This window comes from Lycium barbarum, chromosome 3, assembly GCF_019175385.1.
Source record: "Lycium barbarum isolate Lr01 chromosome 3, ASM1917538v2, whole genome shotgun sequence".
NCBI lineage: Eukaryota > Viridiplantae > Streptophyta > Magnoliopsida > Solanales > Solanaceae > Lycium > Lycium barbarum.
The window spans coordinates 31,490,310-31,508,606 of NC_083339.1; the positions used below are offsets into that span (position 1 = coordinate 31,490,310).

At 38.9% G+C, this 18,297-nt stretch overlaps 1 protein-coding gene across 1 annotated transcript in view; it reads left to right on the forward strand.

Moving 5' to 3' along the window:
* The first annotated feature begins 15,006 nt into the window (after positions 1 to 15,006).
* Positions 15,007 to 18,297, forward strand: part of LOC132630664 (uncharacterized) — a 47,056-nt gene continuing 43,765 nt past the window's right edge. Inside the window, exon 1 of the mRNA XM_060346220.1 lies at positions 15,007 to 15,619. Coding sequence (XP_060202203.1) covers positions 15,007 to 15,619 — 613 coding nt within the window. The remainder of the gene's footprint in view (positions 15,620 to 18,297) is intronic.

Consider the following 18,297-nt stretch of genomic DNA (forward strand, 5'->3'; position numbering starts at 1 on the left):
GCATTTTCAGATTTGGTTTTGTTTTGCTTAAAGGGAGAAACCTGGAAATAGTTTCCACCCCATTTACACGTCGAATGGAATAATTTTTATCTTATAAACAATGCGTGTTGAAATTGCTATTTATGAACTCGAGAATGAAGTCCAGTAGGAATTTCACAAATGTTTAGTGTAGTCAGTTGAAGTACTTCAAAAATGTGAGCTGAAATCTATGTGATCATAGACTTGTCAAGTTAGCAAAAATCTGATTCGAATCTACTTCTTTGAATATAAACCTATTTTGAAGCTGGGTGAGGCATGCATGATATCTTGTTGTTAGAAGTTAACCATACTTGTATAAGTATAGAAATCGATCTAATTGTATTTGGTTTATGCATATGTGAGCGAGGAGTTTTCCTATTCATTATGCTAATTTTGTTCCTATCAATCCCGAACACGACTGAAAAGGGTTTGTTTAATCATTCTAGATTCGTGAGAATAAGTTTTAAATCTTACCATTAGACATAGGCTTAATGTTTCAATGTTCTGCCTACTATGTGATTTCCTTTCTATAAATAGTGAGACTGTGGTTTCTTTAGTCCAAAATATACCTCTTGAGTTTCATTTGAGCGTTTAGGGCCTGTTTGGAAAGCCACCCAGGTAATTGGAATTAGGTGTAATTACACAGTTTGGCCTGTTTGTTTAACCAGATAATTACACAGTTAGGTGGGAATTGGGTGTAATTGAGAGGGTGTAATTACACTGTCCAATTCTCAAGAGGAGGCTGAGAATTGGGTGTGCTTACACCCTGTAATTACAATGTTACTTTTTAGTTTATTTCTTTTTAATTTTATTTTAATTTGTTTTCTTTTTAAATTTATTTTTAATTTTCTATTATTTAGTTTATTTTTTATTTTTAAAATTTCTTTTCTTTTCTAATTTCTTTTTTATTTCTATTATTTAATTTCTTTTTTATTTTTACTTTTTAATCATTTGTAATTTTTAAAATATATTTTTCTTTTTATAGAATTTATATTTCATTTTCTTTCTTCTCATTCCCAACCTTTACTTCTTGTGGTTCCATATAATTGCTCGTATTTTTTTTAATTTTTAATTTTATTCATTTAGCATAACCATGTTAATATACTAATTTTTGAAACTACATATCTTAATATTAAAAAGAATGAGTCATTAGCAAACTTGGCATATAAAAAGTGAAAGTAGAATTTCGTTGTGAATGAGGTTATTGACTTATATTTTCCCTTTCCTTTGAATTATACGAGTATTTACTTATGTTATGTTGAAACTTACTTATGTAACGTTAGAATTTGACATAAGAGTTGTTAAAAATATTCTTTCAGATTTTGAATTTAGGTTATATTTTCGATTTTAAAAATATTTGCTTTAGTACTATTGACTTGTTATTTCACATTGCATGTTGTTTATTTTTCACCTACAGTTGATAGAATTATTGTCAAACATTTGAATAGTGTTATGACATTATATTTATAAATAATATTTTTTTGTCAAAGATCCAATCATATGATGTTCTCACAAGAAGGTATGCTTTTAATTTTTATAATCAATTAAAATTAAACTATTATTAATTTGAAATTATATATCAATTATTTTTTACAATATTAGTTACAAATATATGATTATTAATTAACATATTTTCAAGAAACAATGTTATTATTGAATAACTAATTTAATATCATTTATAAAGGCACATATTTTTTAAATATTAATTTTAAATTTTTATAATTATTTTAGTTTTAAATTAAACTAACTGTGTAATTATACTTGTGCAACCAAACAACACGCTCGTAATTACATTGTAATTACATTATGACAAACAAGCAGATCGTTGTAATTACAATACTGTGTAATTACTAGGGTAGTAATTACACCAATTCCAATTTCCAGGTGGCTTTCCAAACAAGCTCTTAGTCATGATATTTCCATATCCAGATGCTAATTGCTACTCTTTCCTTTTTTGCGGATAGACTGCCCAACCATGGGTGAAAATGGTTAGGAAAAAGGGTCAAATTTACCCTCCAAGTATGGTTTATAGTTTTGCCTTCCATCAAAGTTTGGATCAAATTTGCCCTCTCCGTTAGGATACTTGATAAATTTGCCCTTATATGGATGGCAATCTGACTTGGATTCCACAACACAAAACAATTAGCCACATCAGATCCACGTAGGCTCCATGTAAGCTCCCAATAGTAAATATACTGGTTGTACCCTGTGAAATTGTCTGTTCATTTATATCCTGCTGAAAAGGAACCGATTTTGGGTAAATCTGAGGCTGATTTTATCGTACCCATTTCTTGAAATCTGCCATTAAATGATGGTTTATGGTTTGAGATTGAGAATTCTACTCGTACATATATTGCGGGGAATGGTACTTTTAGGGAGGTTTTAGTTAGTTTGGATGGTGATGTAATTGGTGTAATTTGGCCTTTTACTGTGATATATACTGGTGGTATAAATCATCTGTTGTGTAGACCTATTAGTGAAATTGGTTCATTTCATCTTCCTTCCTATGACATTAAAATTACGCCGTTATTAGGAAAGATTTTAGATGGAAATTCTAATAATATTTCTTTCAGTGTTGCAAATGCACTGAATGTGTGGTATGTTGATGCAAATTTGCATCTTTGGTTGGATAAAAATAGCGTAAAAACTGAAGGGAAGTTGTTGGAGTATAATAACTTCCCCCTTTCCTTTTCTTTCGCGAGCAATTTTACTGGCCTTGATGGATCATTTGTGACAAATGCACATAGATCGATCTCACTGACTGGATTGGTAAAATCATCTTATGGAACAGTGACTACAAGGTCATCTCAAAGTTTGAGTTATAGTAACGAAATGGTGATGGGAAATAACGCGAACTTGCAAATTGTTGATCAGTTTATTGATTTTAATGACACTGTTTATGCCAAGACGCGATCTTTTCCTGTTCAAGTATCGTAGTATTAGTTTCAGAAAACGACCTTGGCCTTAGTGATGGGTCTGGATCATCAGAGGGAAAGCTACTTGGGAAATCAAATAATTGGGGTTAGGAGCTCACGTGGAGCCTACTTGGATTTTATGTGGCTAATTATTTTGTGTTATGGAGTCCAAGTTAGATTTCCATCCATATAAGGGCAAATTTATCAAATATCCTAACGGGAAGGGAAAATTTGATCTCAAACTTTGACGGAGGGCAAATTTAAACTATAAACCATACTTGAAGGGTAAATTTGACCCTTTTCCCAAATGGTTAACTGGTGGGCTTAGGTAGGCCCACTAGCCTAACTTTTCTCCTTTTCCATTTTTATATTTGTATGTTAGGTATAGTTTGTTGTAAACAACTTGTAAAATATTGAAACCCAAACGTTATTAGGACTTAGGAAAACTCGTGTAATAGCTAAATATTTTCTAAAAATGATTGTCAAGGTTAAACACGGTTTATGATAATTGCATGATTGATAAACTTTAGATTTTTTGCCAAATATTACAAAGTGTTAAAACTAGTAATACAGGTGACACTGTTTTGGGCCGTAAGCCCTTAAAGAAAAAAAATAGAAAACGGGTTGTTTTGGACTCAGGCAAATCTTGGCTTAAACAATTTTTTGGGGCCTCATTTACAAAGTTGGAAACATGGGCTAAATCTTTTGGACAAATTGAAGCAAAACAGATTTCTGAAAGATATAAATGAAATGAGACTCTTTTTAACTCATAATCAACTTGAGGTATTTTAAACCTTTTGGGCCCCAAGCTCATAACCTTAAGGCAATAAACAAGAGAAAATATATTTGGGCCTTGATTTGAAATAAGATGGCTTTGGAGTAGAATATTGGTTGACTTAAAACGAGCTAAAAGTGGATAAATAAATAAACTCTTTTTCTCCTTATTTATACTCATAAAGCCTATTCTATATTTCAAGAGGAGAATATACTTCATTTATTTTTCCACATATATGTGTGTAAAATTCTAAGGACAAAATCATGACATTTGACCAAACTAGTAGGAATTCTATTTAAGAGAAAATCTTATGTGTGTTTTGGTCTGAAAAAGAAGTGAGTTTTACCCCTTCATATCATTTTTAAAAGAAATCAACTCTTTTCCTTAAATATATATATTTTGCCAAAAGATGAGATTATGATATGAAAAATGACAATTTTTGCAAGAAAGAAAACATTTGAGCACATAATCACAATTAATCACACATTGAAGCTCGAAGGTCAACTGTATTCTATGGATTTTTAATACTAAGGTGCTTAAAACCTTCCCTTAGGGATCACCAGAACCATTACCTCGAACTTTGGTTTAAAAAGGATTAACCTTTTGTTTGACTAAACCTTTTTAACTTGATTTTTTTAATTCCCTTTATAAAATTAGGTGGCAACTCTAAAAATTTAAAATTCGAATAGAGTCCACAAGTTCTTAGTAGTTTTTATGCACCCGCGTAGAAGTGAACTGTAACAGATGGCGACTCTATTGGGGATTCTTTAGGTTCTAACTATAAGGGTTTCAATATAATGTGATATTAATTGTGAATATTTGCTTAATTATTTACTTTCTTCCAAAATATAAATTGTCATGCATTCATATCATCAATTCCGCCACTTCTGGCAAAAAGCATGGTTTCAAAGGGGACATGCAAGCTCGCGGTCTAGCCTTCACTAAAAAAACTCGAAACACCACTTCTTTGGAACACATTGAACACGGAGTTGGTGTGCGATCACCCAACAGCCGACAACAGTTCACCCCGAGTAGTCCGCTTGGGTCCAATGTCCCTCAAAAAGCCCACTCTTGCATATGACTAGGATAGAGCTAAGCCAAATCCAAAGATGAACTAGATGGGTTTTGGATATTTGAGATGTATCTAAAACCCATTAAGGAGACTACCTTGTGTCAAGACGGTCTATGGCCTAAAGACACCGCATCCAACTATGTGAAAAATTGAAGGATGTATATGCCGTTATATGAACTGTTAGTTCCTGGGATTGGGAATTTTTTTCTTTACTTTTTAGACTTCATCCGAGAAGAGCTCCGAAAGTTCGAGAGACGATGAAGTACCCCCATAGTGGTTTAGTTTAGGATTTGTATTGGTCATCAAACCGGTCCACTTTACAAGATAGAAGGTAGCCATGACATCCCATCCGAGCTAGATCAACCACAAAGGGAAAAGAAAATGACTGGTACTACAGGAGATGATATCAGAATGATAGAAATTGCAGAATTCGCCAGTCAGGGGGACAAGGGACATCATGAGGATGTTATTGCCTTTTTGTTTCGGAAAATCAACTACCCCCAACAGAAGGCGAAACATGCCAAACTGGCTACTGCAGCGAACGTTCCTCTCGTTAACTTATGGAAGCCTCTTCCTCATTTCCCACTTTTGAGTTTGCCAATATTCAACCCTTCCCTAACCTATACTGTTGGGACAAGCATCTTTACTGCAAATCCCCTTATCATCAACTTAACCATGTCAAACCCTCCATATGCCGGCATTTCCTACCCGATGCTAGCTATCCTTTAAATATCGCACCCTTATACCAAACTCTGCTACCGACCTACGTTAATCCTATCACTTACCCAATGCCAATCCTGCCACTAATCGTAGCTACGAACGCGCTCGTGGTCTCAAAATTTCCAACAGAGGTCTCGTTGATTGAGTCAACCCCCGATGCCTTAATTTGAATTTCCCAACCCAAGTCCTAAAATGCATCCGAGTGCATTGGGAACTGAACCAAATACACACACAAGTTCTAAGCGACCATCTAGACCTCTCGGAATTGACGAAATTCTAACAAAGGATCGTTTACCCAAAAGTCAACTTGAGGTCAACTATTTTTTCACTTTAAGCCTATATTTCACAAAAGTTGCCCGAATCTGGTCTAGACACCTCGGGAAGCATGCCAACGGTCCCCTCAGGTCAAAAGTGAGCCAATGAATGCTCGAGAAAGGGTGACAATGCCGAAAAGACTATAACGACCAAACAGGTCGTTACACCAAGTGTCTCACCTCAAGGCGCGCCAGTGTTATTTGTCTGAAAGAAATATGGTTCCTTACGTATGTGAATTGATTATGTCAGTTGAACAAGATCACCCTTAAGAACAAATACCCCCTTCCCAGGATAAATGACTTGTTTGACCAACTTCAGGGTGTCCAGTGCTATTCCAAAATTGACCTCAAATTAGGATACCATCAGTTAAAGGTTAAGTAAGTTGCATTCCGAAGACCGCTTTCAGACCCTATTATGGTCATTTCGAATTTATTGTCATGTAATTTGGATTGACAAACACACCAGCTGCTTTCATGGATCTTATGAACAGGGTCTTCAAGCCTTATCTTGATTTATTTGTCATTGTCTTCCTTGATGATATTTTGGTGTATTCACGTAGTGAGGCTGAACTTGCAAAACATCTCAAAATAGTGTTTCAGATACTTTAGGATCGTGAGCTTTGTGCTAAATTCTCAAAGTGTGATTTTTGGCTTAAGTCAGTGGAATTTTTAGGCCATGTAATTTCAGGTGAAGGTGAGAAGGTTAACTCTCAGAAAATAGATGTTGTAAAGAATTAGCCCAGACCCACTTCAGTTTCTGACATAAGAAGTTTCTTGGGTCTGGCGGGCTATTATAGACGTTTTGTAGAGGGATTTTTCTCTATTTCAACTCCGTTGACTAAGTTGACTCAGAAAAAGGTTAAGTTTCAGTGGTCAGATGCATGCGAGCGAAGCTTTGAAGAGTTGAAGAAGAGGTTGATTTCTGCTCCAATTCTGACGCTGCCAGAGAGAATTGAAGGGTTCATGGTTTATTATGATGCTTCAGGAATTGGTCTCGGATGTGTCTTAATGCAGCATGACAAGGTTGTAGCTTATTTAAGACTCATGAAAAGAATTATCCGACTCACGACTTAGAGTTGGCAGCCATGGTTTTTTCACTTAAGATATGGCGTCATCATTTGTATGGAGTGCATGTGAATATTTTCACAGATCATAAAAGCTTACAGTATATCTTCAAGCATAGGGAGCTGAATCTTAGACAGAGAAGATGGCTTGAATTTCTTAAGGACTATGATGTGGATATTCTCTATCGAACAATGAAAGCAAATGTGGTAGCTAATTCTCTTAGTCAGCGTTTCATGGGAAGTTTCGCTCACGTTAAGGTAGATAAGAGAGTTATGACAAAAAAGTTCACCGCTGAGCTAATCTAGGAGTTCGACTCTTGTACTCCAAAGATGGTGGTGTTGTTGTTCAGAACAGAGCTCATTCCTCCTTAGTGGTAGAAGTCAAACAGAAGCAGTTTAGTGATCTCTAGTTGTTGTTAACACCTAATTTTTGACCTCCCGTAATTTCTTTAAGTATTCAGAGTCCTTGGACCATAAGTAAAATTAGTTGCGCACCCTAAAAGGTCTAGTTGATTTTTATAAAAATGTATTTTGGATAATATTTCACCCCTTTAAATTGATAAAGTGAGTTTTTTCAGGATATTTTATGTTTTGTGGAAATTAATTGAGGCTTTGTGACATTTAGGAAATATATTTTTTAAGTTAATCAAGGGCAAAAACCATTTTGAATAAGTATTTACTTAATTAATTAAATCAAGGAAAATTAGAGTAATGGGTGATTTATTCTATTTTATTGTCCAAGGTAATTTAAGTAATTAAAAGAATTGACCATTTTACCCCTCAAACCTTGATTCTGTGTGTTTGCGTAGTTGTTTAATGGATAAATATCTAGTTAATTAATTTGATTAATTATTGGGACCATTATCTGCAAAAGGATTTTTTATCAAGTCATGTTTTAGAATTAATTAAGTCCTAATAGGCTAATGATTGGGTTTTTATGTTTTATCTCCAACCCTCCATACATATATATATATATATGTATGCTTAGAATGGCCCAGCGTTTTATTTTTTAAAAAAGAAAGGGGACTGAGCCCAGGCCCAATTGCCCAGACCTGGCTCAACGCGGAGTAATAGTACTCCCCGCCTCATTATCAAAAGATCCCTAAGGGTGTCTTTTGCTCGTGTCCCATTTATAATTTATTGGCTGCAGTTGTGTGACCCTATGACTATGGGCTTGGTTTTGTGTGTTTTTTTTTGATCCATTCAGTCTGTTTCGGGCCTCTCTCATAAGAGTGTGTATGGTCATAGTTGGCTACTGCAAGTCTATGAATTCCTTTGCTTTTGTAAAAGTACATTGTGTGGTGAATCTGGGCAGCTATGTAGGGGCTTATCCTGAGATATGCTTTTGATTTTTGTTGTTGAATTGGTATGGGACAAGGTAATTTGGGTTGAGGTCTAGTCTAAGCCAGCCATGCCTGGGGTTCATGAAACTCCTTGGAACTTGTGCGACATCGGGAATACGGGGGCAACGACTTACCCTTCCTCCTCATTGCCAAAGACCAACCAACAGGCTTGGTGGTATTCACACATAAGCCTTGGCACAGCTACCTTTCTTCCTTGAACTGTGGAATCGGTGATGATATATATGTATATGTTTGATGTATATGGCCTTATTTCTTAGTATTATCGTGATAGTTGAGCCTGTCTTGATATACATGTATATGTTTGATGTATATCCCCCTTTTGTTAGTATAGTTGTGATAAGTTAAAAAATTATAAACTAACCGGTTTCCCCTTTTTCTTTCCTCCCTCACCACATGGCTACTCGGGTCGAGTCAGCCTGCCTATTGGGCCTTAGGCCCAATAAGAAAAATTCTTTCCTCGGAGATATTAGGTCTGCAAAGACGGAGTAAAAAGCTTGGTGCGCAAAAGGCCCAGCCATGGGTGAAAATGGCCGCCTAGGGGCTTGGTACGCCCCTAGCCTTTACATTATTTGCTCATTGCTCTCCTTCATTCTTTTTCGAGTTTTCATGTATTTGTAAAACTTGTACAAAACTCATGTTATAGTGGAATCTTTATCGTATGAACTAGTAGTCTTAGGACAACGGTGCTCATGCCGTCTAGATTGACTCTAACTCCCCAAACTGCTTCTTTCAATACCCGGATTTAGCATAACCATTTTTGATAACTTAAAAGTGGATTAATTAAACTATTTGATATGGTTTTAAAACTTTTAAACAAGGAAAATGAAAAGAGTATTTCAAAAAAGCTTTTGAGTATTTCAAATGTGTATTAAACGGATCGTTTTTCCCAAAGCCAAAACCGAGTTTTGTTTTCTAGAACTAAAGGATAAAAATGAGTAAGTGTTTTTATGACTCACTTGGTATAATTTGGGGCCAAACCCCGCTGATTTTGGCAAAAAATGACAAGGCTTGAATTGGCCAAAGCAAGAGGATTTTCGGGCCAAAGTCCATTTACAAGAAAACAAAAAAAGGGGGAGGATTTGAACACTCCTAAAGCCTTTAAACAAATTCACTTGGGCCCAACATAGGTAGATATTTTTCAAAATCAAATGTTGGCTATAAAAGTCCAAAACACAAAACCAATTTCACAATTTGTCATAAAGAAATACATTTCCTAAAATAAATACATTCGTATACATATGAGTTCTCGGGTAAAGTGTTCCAAACGTGTTATACGGGTTGAGCCAAATAAAGTATGAGTCAAGCATGGACAAAATTGGACATTTCAAAATGTAATGAGTTTATATTTTTTCAAAAAAAAAAAAAGAGAGAGAGAGACAACAATCTGATACTCATTTTTTAAACGAAATACATCACCCTTACATACAAAAGGGGGAATTATTTTACCCGGGTATTATAGATCTGAACCTATGTACCTTATATATAAAAGGAACATCTTCAAATTCTTTTCAAAATGATATGCAAAATGACAAGATTTTTTGGGAGAATAAACACTAAATAGACAGTTCATGCAAATACTCATACGTTGGAATTCGAAGGTCAACCGTATAGTACGGATCCTTAATACTGGGGTGCCAAACACCTTCCCCAGGGAATCAAGAGAACCCTTACCTAGAACTCTGGATTACGAAAGATTTTTTACGGTATTTGAATAAACACTTCACCACCGGTTTTCCTAATTTCCTAAAAATTAGGTGGCGACTCTTTTCAAAAAATAAGTCTGTAAGAGCACCAACGAGTTCGTTATAGCTTTTATGCCTTAACACAGCATAAAAAACGAATTGTTACAGATGACGACTCTGCTGGGGACTTAAAGGTTTTAACCATAAGGATTCCAAAATAATATGAGTATACTTGCCCTTAGTTGTCTATGTGTTTACTTTCTCGCAATTATTAGCTGTCATTGCATGCATACCATAACTCCACCAGTCCTAGCATTTATTTTAAACTTTGTTCCAAAGGCGACTTTGCGGGGCACACGGTCGTTCTTTCACTATAAAATAAAAGATGTTTTTTGGAACCGTTATAAGGCGGGGTTGGTATGCGATCGTCCAACAACCCTAATGGTTCAACCCCGGTCGTCCGATCGGGTTCTCGGTATTTCGTGAAAAACCACTATAGTGAAAACTAGGATAGAGCTAAGCCAAATTCCTAATGAACTAGAACATTTATACTTTGACGGGCCTTGGCTATCTCAGACCTACCTAAGGCCCATTAAGAGTGACTACCCAGTTTTCGAACGGTCTATGACCCAAAAAACACTGCATCTCATTTAACATGTTCATGCCTTTGTGATGAACCATTGATCCTACGGGAAGAGAGGGGGGGGGGGGGGAGAATATTAATCGTGTTCTATTTGATAGATAGAACGAAGAATCCGTTTTGACATCGTCACTGAGGCTCCAGAGTTGCTGAGAGCCTGCTATGAATGGTTGGGTGATACTCACTAGAGAATGATCAATTGCATTTTAGGACACTTTTCGTCTATTATGACAATAAAAGGTCGCCCAGAGCTGATAGAGGTATTGGTAGGGTATTGGGATGATAAAGAAATGTTGTTTCATTTCATTGATATCAAAATGACTCCTATCCTAGATGATATTACGGATGCCACAGACAGCAATGAAACCTGTCTAAGCAGGCGACACAAGCCGGATCACAATCTGTTATTTCCGCAGAGGCCCATCGTCGGCAAAATCAAGTGGTTTCTTGCTTTGACTGAAGCACCCTGGGTGGAGGGCCCACTGTAGGCTTCAGAGATCTATACCTAAGATTCGGAGATGTCACCATATACACTCTATATCAAAGAGAATTCAAGAGCCGAGAAGAGTGGGAGACCACTAGACCTTTAGCCTTCACTATAGCCTTGTTAGGCACTATGATTTTTCCACAGGATGGGTCATTGGCCATAGACACCAGGGTAATATACTTGGCCCATACAAAATCTTCCACGACATAACTAAAGATCAAGAGATGAGGTATTTTGACCTTGCACCCATCGTATTGGCCAACATCTTCCGAGCTTTAGATAAGTGGCAAAATTGTTTCCGATACTTATAGGGATGTAATATGTTGCTGCAATGGTGGATCATCAAACACCTTAACATAGCCAAAGAAGTTCAGGGTTGGAGTCGACAGAACCGGGTAGGTCGTCTCGTGAATTACTGTCCGAATCTCGAGTTCATGTCTAAAAATGCTTTGGTTGAATTCTTCACTGACTTGACTGAAGATTGGATCCATTGGATGTTTCCTGATTTTATATCCGAGACTATGGTGGTTTGAGGCAAGAATTGCCCATTTGTGCTGCTGGCTGGAGTTCGAGGGATCCGTCCTTATTATCCGTCTAGGGTTTTGATACAATTCGGTAGGAAGCAAGTGATACCTCAAGTAGGAAACTCTGAGCAGTTCATCATTGAGCACACCGAACACAAAATGAAGCACGCTGGAGTGATCCTCAGGGAATGGAATGGCCGTGTAAGTTGGGGCCCAGATACTCTAGCTCCAGATATGCTCGAAGCAGGGTGTGACCCAGGGTACCGCGCATGGTTATAGGGACACTTGAATCTCACACCTACACCAAAGCCCGCACCTCCCCAGGAGGCCTAAGAAAAAGAGCGTATGAAAGACCGCTTGGAAGGTACATACGAGCATTTGGCCAGGATTTTGGAAGAAATAGACCCGGTGATCGTCAGAATGGAGCTATATCAGGCACACCTTCATATCCAGACCACCCTTCACAGGGTCAAGAAGGCCAGGACGAGCCAAGCCTCAATATCAGCCGCCGGAGGACCATCTTGATTACTAATTCTCCTTTTTATTATAAACCCCATGTCGGCTTGTCATCACTTTTCTAATCCCTTTAGGAAGATATTGCTATTATTTATTAATTATGATGACATTTTTGGGGAAATAATTCACCTTCACAAATGGCACCTACATGTTTCAAACGACTAAGTAAGCCTTGACTCAAAAGGCCTTAGGGACACGAGTAATATAAATACCTGTAAATTACGTGCTTATTTGCTACGTGCTTCGTATGCTTACCTGCTATATGTAGAATAATATATTAAGCTTGAGTACTATTGGTCCGATAAACTAAACTACATACCCAAACGAAAAAACCATGAGGCTTAAAACTTACCCGAACTTATATCCTCTAAAGGTTGACTTACGATGACGAACTAAGGAGGGCAGGAAGAGTAAACTCTAGGGGAAACAACTGAAATACTGCGAGACAAGGTACTGCAAATGGAAAAACACCTCCAGGAGATAGGGAAAAATATTGAGGAGGTAGACGGACTACTGGGCATAGTTGGAAAACCGCAAGAGGGTATGCCACAAGAACAATATTATGGAGATGTCCCCGAAGAGGTGAGAGAAATGGTGCTAAACTACATACCGTTGGAGAGAAGGCCTGTAACACCCATAGAAGGAGCCCCAGAAGGAGCCGATAAGGAATAGGGGGCTGGTTCAGATACGTGTGTGTTCGTATCAGACCCACTGGAAGGAACAGAGCCCCAAGAAAAGGATCTCGAACCCATTGAGGAAGAACAGTCGGAGGAAGAAGAAGAACCGAAAGAAGAAGAAGAAGAAGAAGAAGAAGAAGAAGAAGAAGAAGAAGAAGAAGAAGAAGAAGAAGAAGAAGAAGAAGAGCCAAAGGAGGAGGAGGAAGAGCCTCAGGACATGGAAGAAAAAGAGCCTGTTGACATAGGGCCGAAGGAGGAGAGAACCTGTTTAAAATGTTCCCCGAATTTCAAGGGACTAACGCGGATGACGAATCTGTTTATTATGCCCCCACTGAGGAGGGAACAGATTTCTATGTGCCTTCGCTCATGCTGATGCCTGTTGTCTCTAATATGGCTTCGGAGAACTTTGGATGGGTGAATCTTCGTACGTCTGCTCCGCCGAGCATAGATTTTAAAGCCCGATCTTCCCCATTCAGAGTAGCTCCGCTGCTCATCACTTGTAAAGAAGTATTCAGGAAGATAGTGGCCACTGGGATGGATTGCACCACTAGGGCTAGATTACCGATCCTTGACCTGGTATACGCTTACAAAAGATGTCTGTTTCACCTTAATAAGGTGGGTCACACCTTGAATGAATGTTTGGCGTTAAGAAGGAGGATTGTTAGTTTAATTGACCACAAGATCATGGGAACTTTGTGGGGGCCGCATAGCATACTAGTCCATGACTCCGAGTTACCCCTAAGACCCATGTGTGGCTGTACGATTTCATGATTTTTGAGGAGTCGTAAGCTCGCCTTTTCGCAACTTTGGCTTCGCTAAACAAAATTAGGCTTGTGGAACCTGTTTACGAGCCCGCACCATCAGGGCCCAACAGAAACAAGTTCTGCCTATACCATATTGGAGCCAGGGGCATGATATTGAATAATGCCATGCCTTCAAACTTGAGCTAAAAAATATGACCAGGATCGGGCAGATCATGGTCCTACTCCCACCATGGTTCTAAGGTAAAGGAAGATCCGACACGAGAAAGCAAGCTCGTAAAGATAGTGGCTTGCAGAAGCTATACTTTTGGGTAGATATTAGGTATCCTCTTTTTTGCACAAATGTTACCCCCACCCTCATTAATGTGTAAAGGAACCGCACCGACCTGATGTCCTAATAGAGGGATACACGGGAAACCCTAGTCGGGCCTGGTCTGGGGATGTTTGTAGCTAGGATTAGCCAAAGGATATTTAGGAAGAAATGCATATCCTTCTTTTGTAATCAAACTACGTAGGGCCTGATTTCCCCCAGTGGGATACGTAGGCAGTCTACGTAAGACTCGGTCCCTTTTTGGTTCGAATTATAATGCCCCCGTTTGCTTAATTTTTATGATAAGTCAAAAAGGTACCGTGAGACCACCAAACCAAGATCCACCCGAACATAAAAGCCCGTAATATCCAAGACTTTAGAACATCAGATCGAGAGTACTCAAGCTTCAATATACGACTTTGTGTGCTACTTGCGCTTTAAATGCCCATAGGTGATGTTTTGCCTTTATATTTGGTGTCCAGAAACTAACTTTCTTTATCGTTGAGTTATTCTTATCTTATAGAAAAGGGCCAATTAGTATGACATCGAAAGCTGGCATACTTCACGAGATCTAAGGCCGCGTTAGCATCCCTCCCCGACAAAGGAAAGGACAAAATGACTGGTACCCCCGAAGAGACAAGAAATGAGCTTACTCTCCACAACAGAGACACCCAGGACTCGTAAGAGGCAGCATCCCAGGAGGATGTGATTGCAACGTTGTTAACTACCATCACTACTCTCTAGGAAAAGGTAGCCAGAAGAGAGGCAGCCGATGCATAAAAGAATGCCCCCACTGAAGGAAGAAGGCCCCCTCCTCCCTTTCCCTCGTTAAGCTCTCCAGTGCCTGATCACTTTCCCGTCTACCCGCCAGGAACCATACCCCCTCCACTGAACACCACCAATCCAAACCATGCTGGCCGCTCTTACTGTAAACTATCCCCGGTTAAAAATGCTCAAGTCCCAGGAACCACTCACTCAGTCCCCTCGTACCAAGTCCCTCAGCCGGTATGCTTCAATTCGACAAGCCAAACACACGCACCGACCCCACCGGCTGGACAAACCACCACTATCCCATTTAACCATACCACCTACCAAGTATCCTTCTTCACTCCCAACATCCCAAACGAATCCTCCCTGGGACACAAGAAGTTGGATCATTATGAGGAAATGGAAAGGACTTGGAGAGCTGAACAAGATAGACGTGAGAAGGACATGGAGAGGAAGATGGAGGAATTGTTGGAAAAGTCCAACAGGTCCGCGAGAAAGGCCACAGGCCTGAGGTGTGACGACTTGTCCATGGACCCAGATTTTGACCTGCCAGAAGGGTTCAAAATCCTGATATTTGAAATGTTCAACGGGGCAGAAAACCCCAAGGCACACCTCCATTCATACTGCGACAAGTTAGTCGGAGTAAAGAGGAATGAACCCTTAATCATGCGACTATTCAGTCATAGACTGACCGGTGAAGCGGCCGAATGGTTCGCCACACAAGACATGCGCCAATGGCTCCACTGGGAAGACCTGGCGGAATCCTTGATGGAAAGGTTTCATTTAAATATCGAGACCGCACTAGACCGCTACTACCTCGAGAAGGTCAAGCAAAAGTCGACGGAAACCTATAGAGAATTAGCCAACAGATGGAGGGCCAAAGCAGCTCGTGTGCAGCCGCCAATGTGTGAAGGAGAGCTCGTTTCCATATTCATTAGGTCACAAGAGCCGAATTTCTACAATAGGATGTTCTCCATGGACGGGAGGGCGTTCTCCGTGCTAGTAAAAATAGGTGAGGCCATAGAAGATGGGCAGGCCGCTGGGAGAATCTTTCGCAAAAAAAAAAAAAAAAGAGGACGTAGCAAGCATATCCCCCATCCCAAATCAAAACCCAAAAGGAACACCACCTTCCCATCAAGTTCCACCCCTTTTAAATTACTCTGCCCCTCCGTATAACTCATCACCCGTGTATTACACACAACCAGCCTTCACCACTGTTGTATCAGCATACATGGCTCCGCCTAGTGTCAGTGTATCCGCTCCTGTTTATCAACCACCACCACAAAAAACGTACCAACCACCAACCTGGCAAACTACCGCCCACCACAAAACCATCCTCCACATGCCTATCAACCCCAGAACTACCAAAATCAGCCGCCACCCCCAACATATAATGCGCCACCTCCATCTTTTGTGAAAAGACATTGAGGGAATTCATGACGCTCCTTAAATCGAGGACTCGACCACTAGAGAGGCTACTGACCGCCGGGTTAATTCAGAAAGCCCTGCCAAAGCTGATAAGCCAGGAAATAGGTTTTACGAGGCCGATCAGGCTTGTGCCTACCATTCAGGAGGGAACAGGTGTAGCGTGTCGTATTTTTTCCGATTTGTAGTTGCACTTGCCTCATTTAAAAAGGAAAGTGTCCCGGGAAAGTACGGTTGTCAATTGTACCAGAAAAAAGGAAAAAACATACTTCTACATAGTGGTATTGTAAATGGACTTGTTTTTAGAGTCGCCACCTAATTTTTAGGAAATTAGAAAAACCAATTCGAAAAGGGTTTATTTAAAATAGTTAAATTTTAAAAGAATCGTAATCTAACAAAAATATGGGTAAGGATTCTGGTGATCCCCCGAGAAAGGTGTTAGGCATCCCGGTATTTGTCACGACCCAACTGGGGGCCATGACGGGTACTCGGAGCTACCTTACTGAGCACCACCCATCATAATTGTCATAAAACTCTTCCTAAATATACATTACTCTCAGCACGGAACTTGTCATAATACAATCATTATCATTTCCAAAATACATCTACCTTTGTGCACATAAGCTTGCGAGGCTATAAAAAATGATATACAAATATACACGGTAGTAATCATGAGACATCTACTACCCACACATAAGTATCTACTAGCCTCTAACCGGAATACTGGAGTCATAAGGACGAGACAGGACCCCGCCATGCCCCAAATATGTACACAAAAGAATATACCAATAGGTTGCACCTCCGGAGTAGTGGGGTGCTCATGTACAACTACTGAGTAAGCTCCTAAGCGTCTGCACCGTCTCCCTGTCTACCTGTGGGCATGGGCACAATGTCCATAAAGAAAATGACGTCAGTATGAACAATGTACTGAGTATGTAAGGCATATATGGTAACATAATAAGGAAATATAGAAAGCATAACAAGAAAAGATAACTGTAACTGCTTGCCTCATGAGGCTGAATCATGCATGCTCACTTTTACCTTTAAAACCAAATTATAACACATATATACAAATATGAGTAAGCTGTAATCACTAGTGGTGTTGCCCATGCTATATAGACATGATGTAATCATCTATAAGCCACCCGCCTTAGCGGTGCTGCCCGGCCATATAGGCGCGGTGTAATCTTACATATACATAGGACAATGCATGCGTGAGAGCTCAAATAAAAGCTAGCAATCTATCGGAGTGATGTAAGGTCGGGAACCCCCGATTGTGTTATGGAATAATCATGATCATCATGTCTCACCTTGAAGGAATTAAAAACATGAGGTGAGACTAACAACAAGAGCAACATTCATGAAATAAGAATATCGAACTCATCATAGCATCATTATCATGGAACATATCTCATCTCTATTTCATAAGAAGCTCTTAAAAAACATTAACTTTCCTCTTTTAGAGTGTAAGAAGATCATGGAAATATAGAGAAGAAGTCACAATATCAGAGTCATGCCGTTGAAAGAAGGGGGCTAGCCTCACATACCTTTATGTCTTCTTAATGACTAAGAGTTCTCATTCCAAGCTCGCGATTCTACATTCAAGAGAATCCATACAAAATTAGCTCATTGAGAACATGCTTAAATCTGGACTAAAGCGAAAGGCTAACGAAAATTGGGCAGCATTTCCTTTGTTCCTACAACTTTCTCCATATAATAAACAACTGCCAAATATCATTAACAACACCCAAGACATCATAATCAATAAACTTCTTCAAGTTAAACATTATTCGATTCTTAAAATGCCCTTCCAATGTCATTCATAACCATAACTATGGCGTACCACCATATTCATTCACATATAATGCTTCATCAACATTCTTAATATCATTCATCACAAGATCATACTCATGACACATCAAGAACTATGATTCATGTCAAGTCACTATCCAAGAATACCATTAATTCCACCTTTGAGCTTTATATTCTACTCCTTTCCTTTATTCAAGTTATTGTACAACCAAATACTCTTATTAACATGGATTAAATGTGAAACTCACCTTTGATCACATAGTAGTGCTCCTTGGATGTAAATACTCTATGTGAGATAACCCCAACTTCAATCCCAAAGGGCTTCTTGGCCTCTAGCAACCCTGGAGAGCATCCTTGCACTTGATTTCCTTGGATTAATGATGTTTGATCTTTGATTTGCCATGGATTTATGTTAGTAGGGTGTATAGATTATTCTAGAGCTCTCAAGAAGTG